Source organism: Drosophila montana, unplaced genomic scaffold (assembly GCF_035044405.1).
Source record: "Drosophila montana isolate Dmon_TW-CO22-7 unplaced genomic scaffold, ASM3504440v1 contig_2747_1, whole genome shotgun sequence".
Classification (NCBI taxonomy): Eukaryota; Metazoa; Arthropoda; class Insecta; order Diptera; family Drosophilidae; genus Drosophila; species Drosophila montana.
In genome coordinates this window covers 218,674-241,826 of record NW_026997619.1, presented here as the reverse complement: position 1 = coordinate 241,826, position 23,153 = coordinate 218,674, and the positions used below count along the sequence as shown (strand labels likewise).

Below are 23,153 nucleotides of genomic sequence, written 5' to 3'. Positions count from 1 at the left end.
ATAGGAAATCGTTTTTCGCACACACACACACACCAGAGGAGAAAAAAACAGGAAGTTTATTTGTGTGTGGAAAAAGAGGTCACGACAAAAAAAATCGTTATATATAAAGTTTTCTTTCTTTTGATTTTGTGGCGGGTTTTTGCGGCTTGCAGCGAAATGCAGTGGTGCAGCCAGTGGTGGGTAACACATGGATAATAATTCCGACTTAATCTGAAATTATAAGCCAAGTTAACGAATAAAATAGGAATGAGACGAGAGTGTAAAAAATACTAGAGCTAAAAGCATGAAACTTGCAAGGAATAAAATAATTATATACAGACAAAAAAATATAATATACTATATGGATTGGGTCATTAGGCCATACCTAAGCGGGAATCAGTTGACTTTTATATATCTTGTCAATTAAGCGCACCATTTTTTTTAGTTTTTATTTTAAAAACAATTAATTTTTAATATAAAAATAGCAAAAAAAATAATAAAACTGTATATATCCAGCCCTGAAAGTATATAGATGCAGAAGACCGCAAGGAATTTGATAGACAATTGGAAAATAGTAAGATTCGATCTGTAAAGTTCCAAAGAATATCTAACCCTAGAGACATATAACAGAAATGAGGTTTATTATAAAACACGTATGCAATTGATTAGCTTTTGAATCGTGTAGAAAGATCGTCAATCAACCAACATTATATTTAAAATAGATTACCGATGTTGATGAATATCTTGAAAATCAAACAAAAATATATTTTTTGAGCGATAGTCTCATATTTAATGCTTGCTGCTAATAGACGAATCTCTGCAACGTTTCATCAAGATACAAGCAACAAAACTGAAAGGCTAGTTGCCGTAAATATTAAAAGGATACCAACATAATTACCAAACAAAGTTTATCTATTGATACTAAATTGATAGCCGCCCCCCCACTTCTATAGCAAACGAAACTTTGACTTAATTATATTTAGTTTTGTGACACACACACGCACACCTGCCGAAAACTAATATGAGACTAATTATCCCCACATGCACAACTTTTTGGCCACTTTATGAGATCATGCCAAAAACGAAAGAAGAGCAAAACAAGAGTACTTATAGTCCAAAATGTACAGAAGCGTGAGGAGGATGAGGGTGCGGGGGGGCGTAAACATGGCAGCTCGCATGTCGCATAACATGCGCAATTTGTTTGAATGTGGACGACTGACGACTGTGTGTGTGTGTAGTTGCTGTTCTGCTTCTTGTTGTGTATGTTTTTGTTGGCCACGAGAGAATTTTTCGGGCAACATCATGAGTCAGCAAACCAAACAAGCCACACACACACACACACATGCACGCGGCGGCGTCCACAAAAAGTCAGTCAACTGCTAAAATATATAAACATACATATATCACGTATATATAGATATATATTTGGCATGACTAGCTCTTGGCGAATGCCGCTGCGTGGTCCCCACCAAACGCTGAGCCAGCTCCCCCAATCCGCCGGCAAGCCGCGCTCTCTTCAACCAGGCTGACGACGACTGTTGCTTATGTAACCGGAAATATGGCAAAAAGTGCAACGCCAAAACATTTTCCGTTGCATTTTCCCCAAGCGGCAGCAGCCGCATCAGCATCAGCATCGGCGTCGTCATCGTCTTCGTGTCTGCCACTGCCACTCGCTGCTAAGCAGATAGCTGAGGCAACCCCTCTGCCAGGCTATATGCCACTGCAACTTTAATGTTATGTGTGCCACAATTCGCTGTTGGCGCTGCAGTTGATCTGAGTGTGCATGTGTGTGTGTGTGTGTGTGTGTGTGTGTGTGTGTGTGTGTGCCTGGGGTGGTGTCGGACACATTGCAATATTTTCTGATATCGACATTTACGTCTGACTAATGGAATTGTGTGTCAAGTGTGTAATATTTACACTGTGTCAAAAGCTGATAAAAATTTAAGCTGCAGCAAAATGCCGTTCATATAAATTCGCATTAGTTTCCCAAAAGCACGAGTGTGTGTGTGTGAGTGGATAAGTGTGAGCGTGTGTGCTTGTGTGTGGAGTTGGAAAATGTATAAGATGATTGATCCTATTGATTTTTCTTATCTGCTCTGCTGCTTGAAATTGAAAAAGCGAATAAGGATTTGTATCGGCAACAGCCTTAAAGCTGGTTTTGCCAATCGAAATTCGGAGAGTCGGAGAGCTGAAAAGGGGTCGGGCTTTTTTTTTGGTTCTTTGTTTTCTGTTCTTGTTGTTGATGATTCTGGTTTTAAGTCCTGTTTGGGTTTTGTGCAACGTGATTTAACTACATTTTCACATATGTAATCAGCCTATCACAGTCTGTGCAAATTGTGAATAGCCTCCATTTTTCTACACAACTTTGAATGCACTCTGAATCGGACAAAAAATTACCTTATCCAATTTGAGATAAAGACAAGGGGGCGCGTAAAATTGGTCTTTTATACTGAATCCAATTGATAAAGTGAATACGAATAATCCTTTGACCAGGTAAGTCAATTGAACTTTATGTTCGCAAATTTAATTCAGATTCAGCATTAGAAATTGAGATCTGTATTATTTTTCTTCATCCTTATTCTTGACACTATTTTTATTGTACTTAATTTCTAATATGCAATAACTTATAAACAATCGCAAACAAATTGTGTTCAGATTTCTTTTCTAATTTCAAGCTTGTTCTAGAGTTCGCATTGTATTATATAATCTTTCTTATGCGGAGAATTTTAATGTTGTTCTTTGACATATTTTTGCATATTATATAGTTTTTCAAAATTTTTTTTTTTAAATGTATTTAATGTGAAGTCAAGTTGCTTTCTCTCTTCGCTTTTATCATTATTTTTTTATGTTCCCAATTCTTACCACTCATATCCCCCTGTTCATTCTTGCCTCCCAGCTCCTCTTAATAACTTTTTGATAAATGATGCTGGCCAAGTACAGACATGCTAGCTACATCTGAATGTGTGTTGGTTTATAGAAACATTAGTTGCGTAACAGCAAGCTTTTTGCTCGCCACAGAGACAGAGGGAGCGACACAGTTCTCCCAGTGGTGCCTCACACACACACGCACACACATACACAGTAATGAAAGATTAATCCAGCAGCAAATAACTAAGTAGATTGACAACCAAACGGGCTGCATGACAGGGCGCGAGCAAAGGCAGCGCACAAAACCGCAAAATGGATGCGAATGCGAATGACGCTGACAGCGATGAGCGAGTTAATGCATTTGATGCTGCAACACCAGCAGCAGAAGCAGCAGCAGTGGTAGCAGCAGCAGTGGCTGCGGCAGCGGCAGCAAAAACGGCAACATTTAGTTTTATGTAATGCAACTGACTGTCTGTCTGACTGACAGAACCGCAGTCAGACATTTTAGAGCATTTATCAAAATGTCTGGCGTTTAGACATTTCTATTTGTGCGCAGCAACGGGAGCAGCAACCACACCCCAATGGACCCAATTCATATGCCCCCCAAGTATTGCAGTCTCGCCCCCTCCCCTCCCTATATTACCCTCACTCACCTTCAATCTGCTTGCCCGCAGCAGCGGCCGCAGCGGCGCTCAGCGCAACGCTGGCTAACGGTGAAGTGGATAGTGCGGTGGTGCTTCCAAATTGCGGTAAGCCAGCGGCTGTTGACATATACGCCGATGCCAATGGATTCGGATCGGACCCTGGAACAAAAAAGAAGAAGATAGATGAGATATATATATATATATATATGAGAATGAGGCTGCGTGTTGGAATTTAGTTAGCGTTCTACCAAAGTAAATTACAATTTTGGAAAACCAAAAATTACATAACGTAATTAAAATCGCGCTGGTTCCGATATGTGAAGGCGTGTGTGTGAATGTGAATGTGTGTGTGTATGTTTGAGTGAGCCAGATTTAACTGAGTTATTTATCTGAATATGCTAGCTGTTAAAGTTCATGTTAAGCTGCAACTCGGTTGGTCAACCTCTTGTCAAACAATATCTGTGTGGCAACGCCTTGGCACATGTGTGAAGTGACAGCATTGCAATTCATGTGTTAGATTAACCATCCGCTAACCGACAAGTTTACTAAAGAGAAAGTTAGCAATTTTCAGTGACTAGTTCATACGATTCCTATAGATGAACTACAACAAGCTGTGAATTTTATGCATTGATTTAATGAATTAGTTTTAGTTTTACTATGCTTAATATCTAAACAACTAGGTCGAGTTAGTTTTAATTCGAGGAACTAGTTCGTCAGGTATTGATCCATAATTCTTCGTGGTTTAAGGAATTTTCGTCTAATTTTACATGATTCGTTCCAGTTTAAATTGTTCAACTAACACCCTAAAGTGTACAAATTAAACAAAATTGTTTAAAAGTTTTTGTTCTGACCAGTTAGACAACTTAATTGCATAAACGAACATTTAATTTAATGAACTAGTTCATTTGGACTTTTTGCTACTTCATGTGTTACTCTATTAGGTTTTATTTTGTAAGTCATCAAATTAAGTAACTCTTGTCATATGTAAAAGCAACTGTTGTGCTTTCAAGAGAATTTTTCGGTTAACAAAGTTCACCAGAGTTCGTGCTGCCTTCACAATTGCTTTTCTCTTTGTCAGTTGACCAATTTGTAGCTCATTTAACACATCAGCCATATACTAAATCATATTAATATTTAGTTTTGAACTGCAGCTTTTCACCCGACACCCCCAAAATGCCAGACGTAATTAATCATCGAACCTAACACGCCACGAGGGCGACATTTGATTACATTTAACACAGCAAACAATATTTACAATTATTTTCATGTACATATATATACGATTATATATATAAATCCAAAATTAATTTGTTGCTCATACGCCATGTGGCACTTGTCTCTCTGGCTGTGTGCGTGTGTTTTGTGTAATTTGACGCCCGTTGTTTGTTATTTAGTTGTTTTGCGCTGCCCGCTGTCATGCAATGCAATTTTGTGGTTTATAGTTCAGTTCAAGCCGCCATGTCAAATCGCGACCCCCTCTGCCAGTCGCCACCATGCCCCCCTCAGCTGTTCATGCTGCTTGTTATTAATGAGTTTTGCAACTGTACGACTGTGTGTGCGCGGTCGCTGCATGTTGACAATGAGCGTCCAGTGCATTTGATAACTAATTTGGCTAATAACAAGTTATGATGTCAGCTCGCCACGGCCACTTTTGACTATCGAGTGCTAGAGAGGGAGAGCAAGAGAGAAAGGGAGAGCGAACGCGAGGCAAAAACTTTGCATTTTTGGCCAAGTTGAAATTATTTCTATGCCATATAAAATTATACGAAAAGTTCTTCAAAGAACTGAACTGAACTGTTCCTGCCATACACACAATCACACACACACACACACACACACACACACTTATGCGCGCACTGGCAAACTTTTGTGAGATTTTACAGATTTAATTTCAAAAGTTTTTACCCATGTGCTGCAGCAGCACCTCCTCCACTCATACACTCCAAGGTGTTGCAATCAATTTTTGGGGGTGGCAACATTTTTAATTTAACAGCTTGCAAAGTGAAGAGCAGACTCTTGGCAACTTCTGTAAGTGTGCGTGTGTGTGTGGCAGTCAAAAACAATACAGGTAAGAACGTTGCTTTTAAAAGTAACCGACTGCTAGATGCTCTATTGACCGTTTTTAGAGCGTAAATAATATATGTACATGCACTGCTCCTGGGCTACAATTTTTCCAGGCCCAAAGAAATTATCGAGCTAATTGTTAACTGTGACTCCCAAACTGTAACCTTTCGAACTGCGAATTAAAGAAAATTTAAATACTATGAAACTGTGCCTTTCAAACTGTGTCAAACTTCGTCCTTCAAACTAAACTTCAATTTCTGACTTTCAAACTGTGGCTATTCAACCATGACTATTCGCTTAAAATATTTATATATGTATATATAAGATCGTTGCAGAAACAGACGCCTCGATATAATCCCAACATATTGCCGCATATGGTCATTTTACCCTTTTGGAAACAGGGTATACAAAGAAAAACAATATAAAAATAAGCATATGTAGAGGAAAAGCTAAAAGGTAACTGTAACTTCAAAGAAGTTTTGCATATTTGCCAAGAAATTGAAGAAATTGTTTTAATTGTTTGTTGATGCTACCCCATCCCGTTTTTTGTAAGGGGTAGGAGGCGTAGGGGGGGGGTGGGGCAGTCAGCTCAGGCAAACTGCAAAAGTAAGCAAAATGTATGCAACATGTTGTAGCTAAAGGCTAACACTGAGCTTTGGCCAGGCCAATAATAACAAAGCAGACACAACAAATACACACTCTCACACACACACATATACACACTGAGATCCTGCGACTATTTGGTATTTTTGTGTGTCTGTTGTAGCTAGTATTTAATGCCCAGCCCTGCCCATGTAATCCCCTACGTAACGCCGACTACGGCCCAAGTGGCATTCGACTTTTTAGCTGGCAAATTTGTGCAAAATTTGAGGCAAGTTTTGTATATTTGTCTATTGTTTTGTTTTGTTTTATTGTTGTTGTTGTTGCTTTTGGCCAAAGACTTTGCCACTTGCAGGCAGTTGAAGACTTTTGCCAGTTGTTGCTGTTGCTATTGCTGTTGATTTTGAAGTGCAAAGAGCGAAAAAGCGTATAAACAAACGTAATGGAGAGCCATGTTGAAAACAGAGTTGAAAACGTGTTAGCTAAAGGGGGAATGGTGGGTGAGGGGCGAGGGTCGAGAATGGAGAACTCCTCCCTAAAAAAAAACCAAACTATAGCCCGGGTTTATAAACTACATAGTTTACAGCACTTTACGAAACTTTGATTAAGATTTTCGTTTGTTGCTTCTCTTTTGATTTTGTTTCCTGTTTTTATTTTGTATTTTTTCCACTTTTCAGTTTCTATTTCGTTGCCAAAAAAAAAAGAAGATAGAAAAGTTTTGAATTGGATGTGCTTGAGATTGTAGCGGGATTTTGTTAGATTCTTTTGTTTCCATAGTTGGTTGGGGCTTGAATGACGGTTAATAAAGACCAGCGCGAATGCTAGAGTCGAAAAGGTTGCCGCAGTATAAAGAACGGATTAGGCTTTACTATCAACAGTTGAATTCAACGAAAAATGTATGAAAAACAAGCAAACTTGGTCTTTATAATCGCGATCAGAAAAATACTAACTACACTTCATAAGGTAAAAAAAATGTCCTTTTACTAAGCTTTTATCGAAAAACAATCTTTTTGATCCGATTATTGATCTGAAGTATTTAAAATACATTTCAAATCTCACTATTTTCTTTTATATTAAAGTGAACACATTTTCATATTGCTAGGCTCTTGAGAACAAAATCCTTTTCTTTTTGATCCGATTATTTATATGAAGTGCTTGATACTAATTTTTGAAGATAAATAAATAAATTAATTGGAGGCGTGCTTCACGCTTTTCTACAAACTCACCAAGGCAGAGGTGGAAAATCTCAAAATAACACAAGTATTATAAGCCTTTTAACCTAGGAGTATTTGTCAGTCTGTATAGAATTCACTTATCGTACATTGCCTCTCCACAATTGTATTTTTCAGCTGCTGCAATGTTGTAGAAATTATGATTCCCACCTAATCAATTGGATTCAGCTCGAAAAGTCTACAATTGCAATCTAAAATCAATATCGACAGAGTTATCGATAGTTTACTAATTCGAATAAAACCGCTTGTGAATGTTATCTTCCAATTACACAGAACTTCAAATGCCAATCTACACATTTTTAGATGCTATCGAAATATTGCCCGACAATTTACAATACCAATTTTCACGCACGCACACACACACACACACACACGGACAGACATTGGCAACAATTATGAGCCAATCTGTGCGCACATATTGATATTGTGCAACGGATTTTGCGCTGCGTTTGCCATAAACAATTTGCAGCAAACAAAAGCCTCGGGCGCAATTTGTTGGGCCATTTTATTACAACAACAAACAGTTACAATAGAGACTAGAAACAACAACAATATGAACTACAATAGTGATTTTGTTGTTGAGTTTATTTCGCAGTTGGTCGAAAGCAAAAAACAAAAGTGAGCAGAAAAACGCAAATGGCACAAAAAGCCTGCAAATTTTCTTGTACATTTGTTCGTTCATTTATGGGGAGGGCAATACTAGAGTTAGGCGCATCCCCGTTGTGGGTCTCAAGGGCCGTGAACTTAAGATTTTCGACTCGACAAGAATTTTTAATATTTCATTAAATTAAGTGCCCCGGAAATCGTTCAAGTGGCACATGATGAGCACGCACAACTGCACAGGCCGGGCGGGGGGACCAGAAAAACTAGAGAGGCAACAAGACAGGGGCGTGGCAGGGCCAGAAAGCACACTGTATTTGTAGTTTAGGCAGACACGAAAAATCCGCTTAAATATCTCCAGCTATTCTTGGTTTTTTTTCGTTTCGTATTCGTTTTTGTTTTGTTTTGTTTCGTGTTGTTTGTTGTTTTTGGCATTTCTCTGGTTAAGTCAGGCACTTTTTTTCACGGTTCGTAGCTGCTCATGAAATTAACTTGGTAATGCGCAGCTTAGCCAGCAAATTCGCCTGGCCGAAAGTCCGAGGAAGGTTGCGTTGAGTTGGTGTCCTTTCGGGGTTTTGTTGTGTTTAAAATTTAACAATAGCTGCGCTAGGCAGCATCTTAACGCAAGAGCTGAGCCGAAAAGTAGAATGGGGCAACTTGGGAGAGAAAGAGAAAATAGCTAATGACATTGCCGAGTTCAGAGATGCAAGTGTCTTGAGCCCTAAGCAATCCAGAAAGTAATCGGATGAGGGATAAGCTGCTAGTGCTACAAGGCTTTGCTATCGATAACAATCGATCATATTTTCAATGCATATTTACTACTAAGTAACATATTTCGATTTTAATTTTAAATTAGCGAAGAGCTATTCCAAGCTATCGATAATTAGTTCGATAACAAGGATTGTAGAATTGGCCTATCGTTTGCCATGGATAGTTCTAATGTGAACCCATTGGGAACACTTCTAGATATGTGTATCTCTTGAGTAAAAGGATACCTACATTTGACTACATTTAAATGGATCGAAATTATTGTACATTTTATCGACTAATCCTACAATGGGTAAGACAATGGAATGCAGAATGGAATGCTTATAGCATAAATTTGGGGTCGTTTATAATTAAAATAAAATATATAAATCTCCCTTCTGTACGACTGTATCGATATTTTTATGGAATGTCGGTATACTATACAGCCAAAAGCAAGCCATTTATATTTTTGTAGAATTTATTAACTGAGCTACAACTCTCAACAAGTGCTGCACTTCTTTATTGATTTTTATCTGCCTAGGCCTGCTTTTTCTTGGCTATATTTTCCATCCGGCCTATTGAAAAATGCCGAACGGTGGGCCATAATTCTTTTGCAACTTGTATTGCAGTCACATTCAGCTTTATTGCTACCGTGTAGAGGGAGATGCTACTTTATATCTGTCGGCCTGTCGTTATGTCGGTCTGGTCTACTACTCTTGTAAGCCTGTGCCACGTGACAGATGGAAAATTCTCAACTGGGGGGAAAAAAACTGCAAGTGGAGCTGGAGCTGAAGCATTGCAATTTGGCCCCAGAGCGAAACGCGGCTAAAAGTCAATGAGGCCAAAGTTTCTGCCATCCGACTCTACACTCTCTTTCATGTCCTGTTTGCCTGCTGCTTCTTCTGCTACTCTGTTGCAATAAGTTCCGTGTTGTTAATTTCTGAAGAGAGTGTAACTTGTAATTTTGTACGCTCCATGTTCTACGGCTTCGCTTGACTGTTGCAGCAACTGCTACAGCAACTGCTACAGCAACTGCTACAGCTACTGCTGCTGCTACTGCTGCTGCTTTACGGCCATCAACTTTGGCGCGTGACGTAAACGACGACGTAAAACAGGAGCCACGTGAGCGTTACATAGCGTAAGCGACGCTTCGTTTGCTTTAAATGTCAAGTAAAATAACCATTATTAATATGATTTTTATATTCACTTCTTTTTTTTTTTTGTATAACGATAAAATGAGATAAAAACGTGCAGCAAAAAATTGTCAAAATTGACAAACGAAAGTGGAAAGCGGAAATGAAGTCTGTCAAAATCAGGCAAACAAAAATATCCATATCAAAAAATTTACGACTTTCAGTTGTTTTTTTTTCTTGATGATGATAAACTGCTCACCTGTTACTTTGGCAACCGCCTTTTTTCTTATCAGACCTGGTGTACAACAAAACAATTATAACAATAAATCCACATACAAGTTGGTAAGCATTAGATTAAATAAATGGGAGAGAAAATATGGTTAGCTTAAGTTGAGTTATTCTTAAATCTAAGCTGCTTTTGATTATATAATAAAAACAAAATCAGGCCCATTCATAAGGCATAATTTGGACTGTCGCATTCCATTATATGGATGCATTTTCTTTAAGCAAGATTGACAGCCAGCGCTTGATGCATTTATATACAGAAAAACTTTCGACCTGGCAACTTTTTGAGTTTGTTTAATTTGGCAAACTAAGTTAATTTTTGGTCTGACTCTGTCTGAATTAATTTAAAATGGAATATACAATATATAGAATATTATATAAATAAATCCTATATTGATTTCTGTAAATTAAAGTCTTATGAATCTTTTTAATTAATAGAAACTGTTTTAAGATCAACTGCATCGCATTCTCATGTTAATATAACATCCTAATATGAAGCTTAATTCCAAAATCCCAGCCTTATGCTAAGAAATTTCTAGTGCTTACTAGTGAAAACTTTTAAACGTATACGAGTAAATAGTCTATATACTGAAAGTAATTTTTAAACAATCCTTTAAATAAATATAAACTGTTTAAAAAGCAAATTCATTCCATTCCTATGATTCTTTAATGTTTATCAAATGAAGCTTATGTTTAATCTTTTTATATAACAGAAAATTGAACCTTTACACTAAAATCCCAGATACCCCTCCTGCTAGCTACAAAAGCTTAAACTAATTTGCCAGTCATTAAAATCTATTACCAAGGCAACACCATGCAATGGATGAAGAGACAAAGCGAAGGGGCACTTCGCAAATTAGGTGCGAGTTGCGACAAAAATAATTAGAAATCGATAAGCAGCCGCATGAAACACGCAAGTGTTGGAAGCTGGCAAAAAGTTAAGCGTGGACAGCCAGAAGAAGCCTTCAAATGGAAATATTTCCACATAAAATTTCATTTGGCAGCTGTCAAAAGCCTGACACAGATCCATTTTGTGAGTGGGGTGTGATTACGGGCACAAATCGGGTACAAAAATGGAAATTAGTTGATTAGCGGTAAAATCGATGAAGGATTTTTCTGTGCTTCTTTTTTTGTTTGTGGGTATATTTGCGCCGACAGCTCTGATTGAATAAAAAATGTATGTACTATATACATAAAAACTTACATAAAAGTGCCGCCGTATTGGTCAACTGTGCACTGCCCGGCGATGTGGCTGCATTGGTCAGACTCGGTTGGGTCATGGCGGCAATGGCTGCCAAATTTTGCACGGCTAGCGGATTCAGTAGACCAGCTGCGGCGCTTGTTGTGTCCTGGGACGAATTGTTTTGCTGAGCGGCACCTAAGCCTGTGAGCGCTGTAAAAATAAAAGAAATACAGATTAGATAAGGTTTATAAATAGAACAAATATAAATATATAAATATACAACATTTTCATTGGCGACCTTTCCATTTTTTAAACCATTATCGAGGTTCACGGTTCGGGGTTTATTCAAAACAAAAATGAAAATAAATTTTCTTTTAATTTATATTTTTCCGATATATTGCGGCTGCACGTCAGGGCACTAACATCAAGAGACGAAAAATCAATATTCTTAATAAAAACAAAAGGAGATTGAACCGAACTAGTGACAGACTCGTATTCCAAGTCAATTCACAATTCCCAAAACATATCTGTTGAATATTTAAAATGATATGCTACATTTTTTAATTTCTGTCAACAATATTTTCAAAAAATGCATCTCTTTAAAATGAATAATTCATCTATGGCCACAAAACTTTAGATTTTAGTCATTTTCTCTTTTAATTATAATATGTTGAATATCCTATGTCCCGGAACTCTACTTTTTTCACTCTGAGCCGAACCTTAACCGAACACAGGTGCCTAAAGAATAGTAATAAAATGTTCAAGATCCCAGAGTTCTACTCTGTCACTTTGAACCTTAAAACAATATAGCTGCCCAGCGGTTAACAGATTCAAACCATATTGCAGTTTGAATAAGGGAGAAAAATAGAACGAACCTAGGCAGAACGCAAAACCTGCCTATATGGCTATAGTAAACCAGGCACAGCTCCATCTATTTCTATGGATATCTATGTGCGGATATTTACCTTGCAGCAGCTGTTGCTGCAGTCCAACTGTTTGGAGCTGCTGTAGCAACTGAATGCTGGCGGGCGTCAGCGCATCGGCGCCCATCACCGGCGACGGCTGTTGCGGTGGGTTTGGCAGTATTGGTGTGGACACAGTGGTCGGCGTCTGGCCCAGCGGTATGTTAATATTGGTCGCCAGATTCCATAGATTCGCCTGAATTTGCTGTATCTTCTTCTGTTCCTTCTCCTTTTGCGTATCGGCAAATTTAACAACCAGCGGCGATGTGCAGCCCTCCATTATTTTGTTTTGACTCAAGGTCTAAAAAGAGTTTTGACCATATTATTATTTGTATATATATATATATTTTTTTTATAAAAGCCAGTTACTTACCACTTTAATGGCCGAGATGGCAGCGTGTTTGGTGGCAAAGGTAACAAAGGCACAACCCTTGCTCTGGCCGTTCTGATCGCGCAGCACAGTGCACTCCTCGATGGCGCCGTGAACTTCAAATAATTTACGCACGTCGTTCTCGTTCAGCTTCTTATTTAGCATGCCCACGAACAGTTTGCGTTCTGCAAAGGGAGAAGGAAAGAAATATGTATATTAGTTAATTTATCTTAATTAGCCAAAGGTTAAGCCATGACCAAAAGATCAAATCTTTTGGCTCCCATAAAAAATTTAATTGGATTTTTCAAAAAAAGGGGAAAGAAGTAGACAAATCTTTATAATTCATTTTAAGCAGAATTCGTCTACAGATCAAACCTGGTCCAAATCTTAATACTCATGAAAATCGGTTCAGGTTTGTCGAAAGTATGAAAATTTTAAAATTAGAATTGTCATAAATTATGAATTTCAAGAATCGAAATTTTGAAACAATTTTTATTGCTTTTTGGAATTTTGTTTATTTTAAAGCAGATTTTAAAGATCGAATATTCAAATCGAATCTGTTTTGAGAAAGCTACGAGAATAAATTATTAGGCAGTTCAACAAAAAGCATATTTGATGTCAAATAAAATGAAATTAAGATAAATTTTGTAATTTTGTCAAGTGTATATCAATGTAGTTGCATGTCAGTTGTTACAATTATGTTAGCTTTGCATTAGTTGTGACCTTGGTAACTTAATCGCAGCATGAAGAAAACGCAACGCGGAAGCGCCAGCCGCAGCAGCCTTCTAGCGAGCACACACCGAGAAGGCGTAATCGAAAACCTCAGTTCAAGTCAATGTCTGAGACCGCGAAACTATCAAATGACAAGGTTTCGGGTTTTGACATTGCCAGCAGCCGGAGCAGGTTGACCGTCAGGTTAGTTGTTTAACCTAGTTTCCAATGGGCTTGTGAACCGACCAGAGATGCCGCGCAGCCCACCTGGCCTACAGTCAGAGCCAGAGCCGGACCACGCGCTGAACAATGCTCAATTAATTTGGCATAAATTGAAATTCGTTTGCACTGTTTTAAGCACCTTGCTAAACTAATTTGTTGCACATTTAACATGGCGCCAAATATTTGCAAAGGCCATACACAATGTGGGCGTGTGCAGCACATCACACACACTCACACACACACAAAATTGTCAGCTAATTTATTTGCACAAAGCAATTTGAGCGCGCAACTGCCCAAATTAATTGTTATCAAATATGCAATTGGCTGGGACGATTTGTGCAGTAACTGCCGCAGCTGCAGTAACAGTTGCTGCTGCTGCTTTTTATAGCTGCTGCTAAATAATGCATCTGGCCTAAATGCAGTTCATTAAAATGCAACTTTTTCACGCTCGAATGTTAGGGTCACCAGCATTAAAGTTAACAAATTAGTTGTTTGCAAAAACGAGCAAGCCTTTTATCCGGGCAGAAGAGTAAAGAAGAGTATTAAATGGGGGGCCTAATAGTACGTATGAACAATATGTTAGTGCGAATTTTCGTAAGTTAAAATATATATTGGCACATAAAAATATAGTATAAACTGTTAAATCGAGTTCCTAAAAGGCTGGTGCTAGTTAAAAAAGTCAGATTGATAGCTTTTAACCATATCCAATAGTTATAGTTAACATAAGCACAAAAAAATTGGATAAAAACTAGTACACGGCTACGAATGTTTAATTTGATAGTATTTGACTCTGGAAGAGACTCTACTCATAAAACATTAGAAAGATATTTATAATAATAGTATTGTGCGACTTTACTTGAATATCATATTTAATACGAAAGGTTGTATTACAATTCAATTGATTACACATATCGGACTACTATGACGAGAGAGTCGCTTGGGGAACAGAGATCTAATCCACTTTCGTACCTGTTTACGACTTTGCTCTAATTTATCGATTATAGATGTTTTTCAAGTCGATGAGACTGACACAGTGATAACAAAAGTAACCTTATGCATTAAAAGCCATTTATAAAATACAGTTATCTTCGTAATATAGTTTTGCGATGAGCTATTTATTTCGTATTTCTTAGCACCTTTGAGTTTAATGGTGTATAATATGATTCCCTCCAGCGGTACATAATTCATAATTATAAAACCCTCCCGTGTTACCACAAATATATATTCTTTACAATTTCTGCTTTTATTTTTAAGCCCCTCTGTGGCATTTGCAATTATTTTTGTACGCTGGCAGCGAATTTTCAATTGTTACGCATTACAATTATTTTAACGCTTGAATGGAGAAGCAAATTTTAGGCAATGCGAAAATTGCATTTTATTGTTGTATAATTGCCGCAGCCAAAAATTATGATTATTATAATAATTATGCATTGTTGTTATTGTAACCAAAATCTGTTTTGGAAAATCAATTAAAATTATAATTAAGCTGTTTATAGAAAATATTGACTTTAGCACTCGCTTCGCTCTCGCAGACTCCGAGGTGGGAAAAGGGCGAGCTTTTATTTAGACATCTCATCGTCATCAGCATTATAATAGATATTCAGTAACAATTTAAGCACCACAAAAGCTATGCAATTGTGAAATACATTTGTACTTCAGCGTAATGGCAAAATTAAAATGAGGTAAGCTCCATTTCGTATCAGTGAGCGATATATACAGAGAGAGGGCGTCTGCGGTGCTTGCCACACTTTTCCAGTAATACGTGCTGCAATGCAACAGCATCTACTATAAAGCTCCTAGTCCCCCCTGGTTGCAATTCCTTTGCCACTTGCTAGTCGAATTGCCATTGCCATTGCTATTTCAAGAGCTGCATCGTCATCGTCATCGTTATCAAATGCAAACCGCCGACACAGCGTGGTGGCGCCACCAGCAGCCGCCCCACTTGCATTATTATTATGATTATTGCAGCTGCAATGGCAAAAGCTAACTGCACTTGAGCTATATTATCATAATCCCAGTTGTAGCCAACAGCAACAGCAACAACAACAACAACAGCCACAACGAAAACAACAACAGCAGCAGAAAAAATTTAAAATTCATTGAATTTGATGCGTGTCGATCCCGTTTGGGTGGTGTTGACTGCGGTGGAGCCACAAATGCAACTCCCCCTGCTACACCCACATTTTGTTGCAATCAAAAAACTTTGCTGTGGCAATGACTTTGCGGTAGTTACAGTATATATCTGAGAGATATCTGCGATGGCAATTTACAGTCAGACTTGTAAAAAGAGGAGAGATTAGCAGAATCTAACTCAGATACTTCAGGCTTAATATGTCAAATATGCAAATTGTGATTAAAGTATTTCCACTTTATATCAATATAAGAAACAGGGGTATGCTTCAATATTAAGAAAGGAATCTGCAAAATGAAATTGTACTTTGTACTTAATCAAAGACTTTTTCTTATTCTTTATTATTAGCAACAAATTGTCAAATGAATGGTTCCTACTTTTTCAAGTGCAAAAATTTCTTTTAAATATGTTAACCGAGCATTTTCCTATTTTTATATAATATAAATATAATAATAAATATATAATATTTATGAATGAAAATTAATTGAAAAACGAAAACTAGCATTTAGATTTCTCTCAAGACATACAAGCTAAATTAATTGGTTATTTAAAGACTGCGTTTCTAATATACTTTTCCAAGCAATCCTAACAAATTGTATTGACTGCATTTAACCACTTCAAACTCAACCCTTAACTCTTCTCTTATTTCCATGCACAGCTCCCAAGTCTCATTTCTTTGCCAAAGCCAACTTTCCAAGTGCAATTTAATATCATATTTAATGCTTGGAAAATAGTTCACTTCAACTTTAAGCCCGTCGTTCACCGCCTGTGCCCTGCCTTCGAGCATCTTTTTCGTTTCTATTTTAAATATTAATATTACCATGGGCCATGGACGGTGTGGCCCGTCCGGGTCCAAGACTCGGGAACACCCTTAATGCAACTAATCTGCTTCTAGTGGCGCACATTAAGTGTTGCCACGCTTTCGACTTTAATTTGAAAACATAAAGCATGACGCTGCACAGGTGCAGCAACAGCAACAGCAGCTGCAGCAGCAGCAGCAGCGGCAGCAGCAGCGGCAGCAGCAACGGCAGCGTCTAAAGTGCGGCCACTTGTGCAGCTGCAACACACACAAACACACACACTCTCACTAAAAACACACAGAGCCAGCAATTTTTTTTTCTTGCAGCCATTTTGCATGCAACTCAACTAACCGAGCGACCACTCAAACCAAACAAAAACCCAACCGAACCGTAGAAAAACCAAACGCAATGCGCGCCCTGCCCTGACATCGACTCAGATGTTGTTGCTGCTGCTGCTGATGATTATAATGATGATGATGATACAGTGATATCGGCGAAAAGTTTAATGAAAAATATGAAGATTTCTAGTCTCTAAAAAAAAGCATTTTAAAATGTACTGAGGTGCTTGTTGCATTATATTCGAAGCCGACTTCGTCTGTGACGAAGACGGGATTTGCCTTACCAAATCCCATAATAGTTTTACTTTTTTGACAATTCCCTTTTATATCTCTGGAAAAATTTGTGTTATTCCTATGTTTTTCTAATGATATTTTTCTTTTTTTTTGCCTAAATTTGATATAACTTTTGAAGTTAGAAATGTCCTGATAAGATTTAATTGCTGAATACAACTTAAACACAGTCTGTTCTAAGAAATGTTATTTGAATGCGTTTTTATCAATGCATATTTAAATATATAAATATATTTATAAAAATGAGAAAATATTTATTATATATAGTTAAATATTTTAACCCTTTTCTTTTGTGTAATAATAAAAATAAATCTCTAGAATTTTACACCTCTAAAAGAAAGGCATTTTAATTAGCTGTATGCAGGTTCGTTAAAGCTTGTAAGTCACGTGTAAAGTATAGACGAGTCCCTCACGAAATTTCTTACAAAGAGGAGCTACAAATTTGTAGTTGAAAAATGAAATTGTTACCACTGTGCGACAGGTGCGACTCTATTCGCATTTGTTGATTTCGTATGTAAGCGGGTCATATTTGCCGCCATCGCACACAGAACGGGCTGTGTACCTGTGCTCAGTAGTCCCTGGTTTTTGACGGGGAACCGGAACCGGGGCTTAGCTTATTTATGTCACAAATATGAGCAGCGAGCCGAGAGCTGCGAGCTGCTAGCTGCGAGCGAGCGAGCGAGTAAGCGTGTCGTACGCAATGCCACGGCTGGTTAGCCTCGGCTTGGCTGGGTTTTTGCCTCCGCTTGGATGACTCCGGGCTGATGCTGTGGGTGGTTGGCTGGGCTTGGCAGGGGGTTAGGGCTGCGCCGAATGGTTGGCCTGGCTGGTTGGCCACTTTGCATGCATCGCTGCGTGTTTGGCATATTTAACAAATTTTCACAAAAATAATGTAGCGCCCAGTGTGCCAGCACGCCCACTGCCAGCTACTCCGCTTGTCCTTGCTGTTGTTGTGGCTGCGGTTTTCATTTCACACATATGAAGCGCAGAAGCAGGAGCAGTGGCAGGGAGCGGGGCCAACAGGTAGAACCACTGGTTAGCTGGGTAAAATCTAATCAAGCGCTGCGGCCGGCAGCCCAGCAGCAAACTTATCAATAAGCCACACACACACGGCGACCTGTGAACGCCCTCGACCAAAAAATATATCACCTTGCCACCTAATGAAATTTCAGCGCTTCGGTTTGCATTATTAAATTTAATTTTGGAACAAGCGAACGCCGCGCGCTCCTCATAGAAATTATGGCAAAAATTCTTATTCTCATTTCATTTCGCTGTTTTTTTTTTCTCTTTTTCTTTTTTGTGTATATACAAATTTAAATTTTAATCGCAAGCAGCAAAAAGGAATTTTTTTATTGGATTTACCTTGAAGTGTGCACTTGATAAGCAGCGCAAAAGTCGTGGAGAGGGGAAGGCGAGCGAGCGGAGCTGTGTTGAAGTGTGCCGAGCATTTCGAGTGGGTTTCTTTATAGAATTTGCAGGGATAACAAGCAGCGCCAAGTGGATGAAACAAGGAACAGCCAAAGGAGCAGGCAACCACATACGCTTTGCGGGGTGTGCTGCGCATTTACAGATTTTCAAAAATGCGATGCATGAAATATGGCTAAGCGTATTAGATTTTAAATGCATGCTCGACGAAGTTTCCAAGTATGAAACTTGGAATTCAAAACGCTTTTAATTCTAATCGAAAGACAACTAATTGATCTTAAATATTTGATTTGAATGATAGATACTTGAGAAACAAAGGAAAATGAATGGAACCTACAATAAACACAACATTAAAATCCTGCTATATAGGTAAACTAAACAAACTGTTGTTTAGCGCACCTTAAGCAGAAAATTTCAATCTAAAAGCGAATAAAAGGAAAATATTCACTGCGCGTTGTCTAATACGAACTTTCTATATATGTATTTCAATTCGCGCAGCTTACCCAAACTCAGAACCACAACGAGCACCCCCTGCCCTCCGCCGACTACCTTGCCGCACGGGCTCTACAACAGTTTGTTGAGCGCTGCGCCAATGCCATCTTTTGTATAAATTTTTATTTTTTCAAGCATTTGGCTTCCGCTCAGCAGTCGATTTGGCTACATAGAGATAGAGAGAGAGAGAGGGAAAGAGATACAGGCAAAAGAAAGCATCCTTTTGCATATCCTTTGGCCATGGCCTGGCGCATTTGCCTCCTTATTCTGTTTGCGAATGCATAAACTTTTGGGGCAACGAAATTTACATTTTAATTGCATTGAAATTTGTTTTTGTCTCCCTGCGTTTAATCTATTTCCAAAAATATTGAATATCAAGTGGCGAAAAGGGGAGCTTGAACGCTGCTTAACGCAGGCCACATACATATATCAAGGATAATTGCAAGGGTAGCAAGTTTTCGCATAAATTTCCATTATGCCATAACTGCCAACACTTTGGGTGTCGTCGAGAAAGATAGAAAGAGAGAAAGAGTGAAAGTTCTCACTGAAGCCAAGGGACATTCATATCACACACGGAGAAGAAAAGAAATAAATTCAAACACTAAACCGAGAAAACGAACAATTTCAAGAAACTAAAACACATTTATCACAAGAAAAACCAGAGATTGCCAGAGAGAGAGAGAGAGAGGGAGACAGAGAAGGGGAGACTGAAACCAAGACAATAGTTCACACAGGTTAATAAATCGATATGACATTTTGAGCCCACCCAGTCAGCCCTCTAGCCAAAATATTCTCTGTGTGTGAGAGTCCTGTTACAACTACAACTAATACAAGCAACAACAAGCCAATAAAATAAGCCATTCTTTTTCCCTCGACATGCACAAAAAACCATTTGAAGGCACAACTGGAACTGCTGCCGCAAATATACACAGCTACATGCATATAAATTTCCATGTAAGGGCAATAAAAAGGACATGTTTTCATAGTTTACTTGCCTTCATAGAAGGCACTGCACAGCAACAACAACAACAACAACTACAACAACAACATAATCAAGAGCATAACAATAACGAGGCGAGTCCAAAAATTATTTGCATTTTTACACATTTTGAGGGTCAGCCAAAGGACAACACATGCGAAAAAGAAAAAAAACTGAATGTCCTGCATGATGTCCATTATGTGAGGGGTTAAAAGTTTTGCCCAATGATCGGACAATGCGTACGCGTAAGTGTGTGTGCGTGTGTGTGTGTGTGTGTAACTGTGATAATGGGTTTCTGTGTCGGAACTTTCAACTTCCTTTATTGCATTTTATGGGTTTGGTGGGGTTATTCTTATTTTTTTTTTATTTTTTTTTGGGACTTCGTTTAAGGATATTAGGATGTAGGATGTAGGCATGTGTCCTGCCTGTAGGTTATGATTATGACATCGAACGACGTTAAGGTCGATTTTTTTTTATTATGCAAGAAATTGAATTATGCGCCGCATTCGAAATGCGTAAGCATGTGACATTTATGCAAATAGAGTTTGGTTTATGGTTAAATTCGAGGGAGTACGAAATACGAAGAAATGGAACACACAACTTGTCTGGGATATAATAGTTGAAATTTATTAAAATTGATGTTATGTGAAGATATTTTGAGCAGTTATGTGCCAATAGAACTAATTTAAAGAGAATTGGAATTCATAGCATCATAAATATGTTAAATGAGAGAAACCGCTAAAAGCTTCTTCTTTCTTTCTTTTCAGTTCAAGACAGGTGAAGAAAATGTGAGAGAGGTAGAGAAATGTATGAAAGTAATTAAACTCTAAAATAAACGTACTTGAGAAGCGCGCAGAAAGGCGACACTTAAGTGAAAGAGAGAGCAGGTAAGGGAAATAACGATTGAAAGAAAGAAAGCGAAAGAAACCAATGAGAGGCCACGGACTGTAGGCTAAAGGGTGAGAGAAAAACATCGAAAGACCTTTTACAATAGAACTTTTTTCAGCATTCCAAAAAAATATCATCGTGAATACCCAAAGATTAGTGACAGTAAAGCACCAAGCTTCCTGCTTCAACTGGTTACTCCATAAAATAACACAAAACCTAGAGATTTAATGGCTGGTCACACTGCAAACGAACCTAGCTGACATTCCAAAGATATCTGCAAGCAGACAAACGTCATTCACTTGGACACTCAGTCAGTCGGGTAGTGAGTCACCCAGTCAGTCAGTCAGTCAGTCAGTCAGTCAGTGAGTGCAATCATTCACTCAGACTTGCACAGTCTGCCACTCAAAGCCAGATGCCAGGCGTTCAGTTGCCGCTTCTGCGGTCTCTTCCAGCGAGTGTCACGCTGGATCCTGGCGCCGAGCCGGGGGCAGGGGTCGAAGCCTCGAGACAAGGCGCGGCAACGGCGATAGCGAGGTCGACTCAGTTCGCGCTGGCTGCACGCGTTGGGGCAAACAAAGTGTGAAGTATTTCAGTAAAAACCAATTCATTTGCATAAAATGGCAACTAGCCGGGGCAACTGGAAATGCAGCCGGAACCAGGAACAGTGTCCGCGTCGTCGTGGATTAGAAACGGGACATGGCAGACGCTTCACAACTATCTCAGCGGGTGGGTTGCTGGCAGAAAGGAGAAACACACACACACACACGCACACACAGCAGGCTATATGTGGGTAAATGGCACACGCGCGCGCCAAATGTGAAAGTGCATTAGGCAACAACAACAACAACAGCAGTGCGTCGGGGAGGGTGGTATTTGGAGCTAAAAACTTTATGCAGGCCATAGGCAATGTGGTTTTTGTGGCCGAGTTCTGCTGCATGGCCCATAACCCAGAACCAGAACCAGGCAACCAGATCCTATGAGAGACATTCGCCCCACCACCGCCTGCTGCGTTTTTGGGTCAAAGCAATTAAAGGTTATAAATTTGTGTGTGTGCGAAAAATTACATTTTTTATGCGCCTCGCACACACGCACAAACACACGCACACACACAGCTCGTTTAAATAGCAGAGAGATCGGCTTGGTTGGGGCTTGGGCAATGGGGTCCAAAAAGGGATGCCTGTCACGTGCTGGCTACGTGGCCAGTTCATTTGGCGTTTAATTTAGCAGAAAATTAAAGTCCAGTTAAAATTTGCATGCCAGTTTGCCAGTTAGATTTATGAAGTGCCAGCAGAATGCAGTTAGAAAATTTATAAAAGGGTGACAGCTTCATATATTAAAGATATTAAATCAGGGGTTTTCTGGTAGAGATAAAATTATCGATAAAATTATCGAATGCATTTGAAATACTATCGATAGACACAGTGGACAATGAAAACTATTGCAAACTAATGTAATTTATTTTAGGAATACCCTAAATATAATCAATTCTTAAAATGATAAGTATTGTCTGACTTAAGGAATATCACTAATATATCTATACGTAGTACAATCTAATAAGGTTTAGTTATGGGATTCCCTTAATATAATCGATTGTTCAAATGGTGAGCCAGTAGAAGTTAAAACAATTATTTTTAAAAAAAAATCTGGTTCTGTCTTAAAGAGCAAAATAAAACCAAATTCGTTCTTAAATTTTTAACACATTTAGATACAATTTAAAGACAATTTTTATAAAAGTTATAACTAAAAGTTTCGGAAATTTTTACAAACTTTAACCCTTACCCTTTGAATAGCACTGGTAAAAACAATACTACATTCATGCACTAGCCCAGGATTCGAACCAGTATCCTTCTCAGCCAACATTTGATGTTGATAATGTGATATTTATGTTGTTTAAATAAATTAATTTACTAAACACCCCAGCGAAAAGTTTTGAAATATAATTGAAAAGATGATACTCAGCTTTATTTTACTCAATAAGCATAAGTAGCAGCTCAATATTTTTTAAAGTTTAAGAAGAGTACATCCCACAATACAGAGTAAATATCATTAAACTGGGTCCACACACACACACACACACAACTTGGGTTAATGTTAAGTATATGAACTGACTTGCTCAGTTTCTCATTGCACCTGTTCATAACAGTTTCATGGATTTATCGCCCGCATGATACAGTGTCAACATGCTTCCGGCTCAATTTTAAATTTTAAT

General features: G+C 38.5%; 1 protein-coding gene across 3 annotated transcripts in view; it reads right to left on the bottom strand.

The window, feature by feature from the left end:
- Positions 1-23,153, bottom strand: part of bru1 (bruno 1) — a 99,120-nt gene that overhangs the window by 7,705 nt on the left and 68,262 nt on the right. For all 3 annotated transcript variants that reach the window (XR_010436493.1, XR_010436494.1, XM_064684472.1), the window contains exons 5-8: positions 12,671-12,852; positions 12,301-12,598; positions 11,357-11,545; positions 3,501-3,650 (exon numbers count right to left, since the gene is read on the bottom strand). Coding sequence is in view for 1 of the 3 variants with exons in the window: in XM_064684472.1 (XP_064540542.1) it covers positions 3,501-3,650; positions 11,357-11,545; positions 12,301-12,598; positions 12,671-12,852 (819 nt within the window). In the remaining 2 variants the exon portion in view is untranslated. The remainder of the gene's footprint in view (positions 1-3,500; positions 3,651-11,356; positions 11,546-12,300; positions 12,599-12,670; positions 12,853-23,153) is intronic.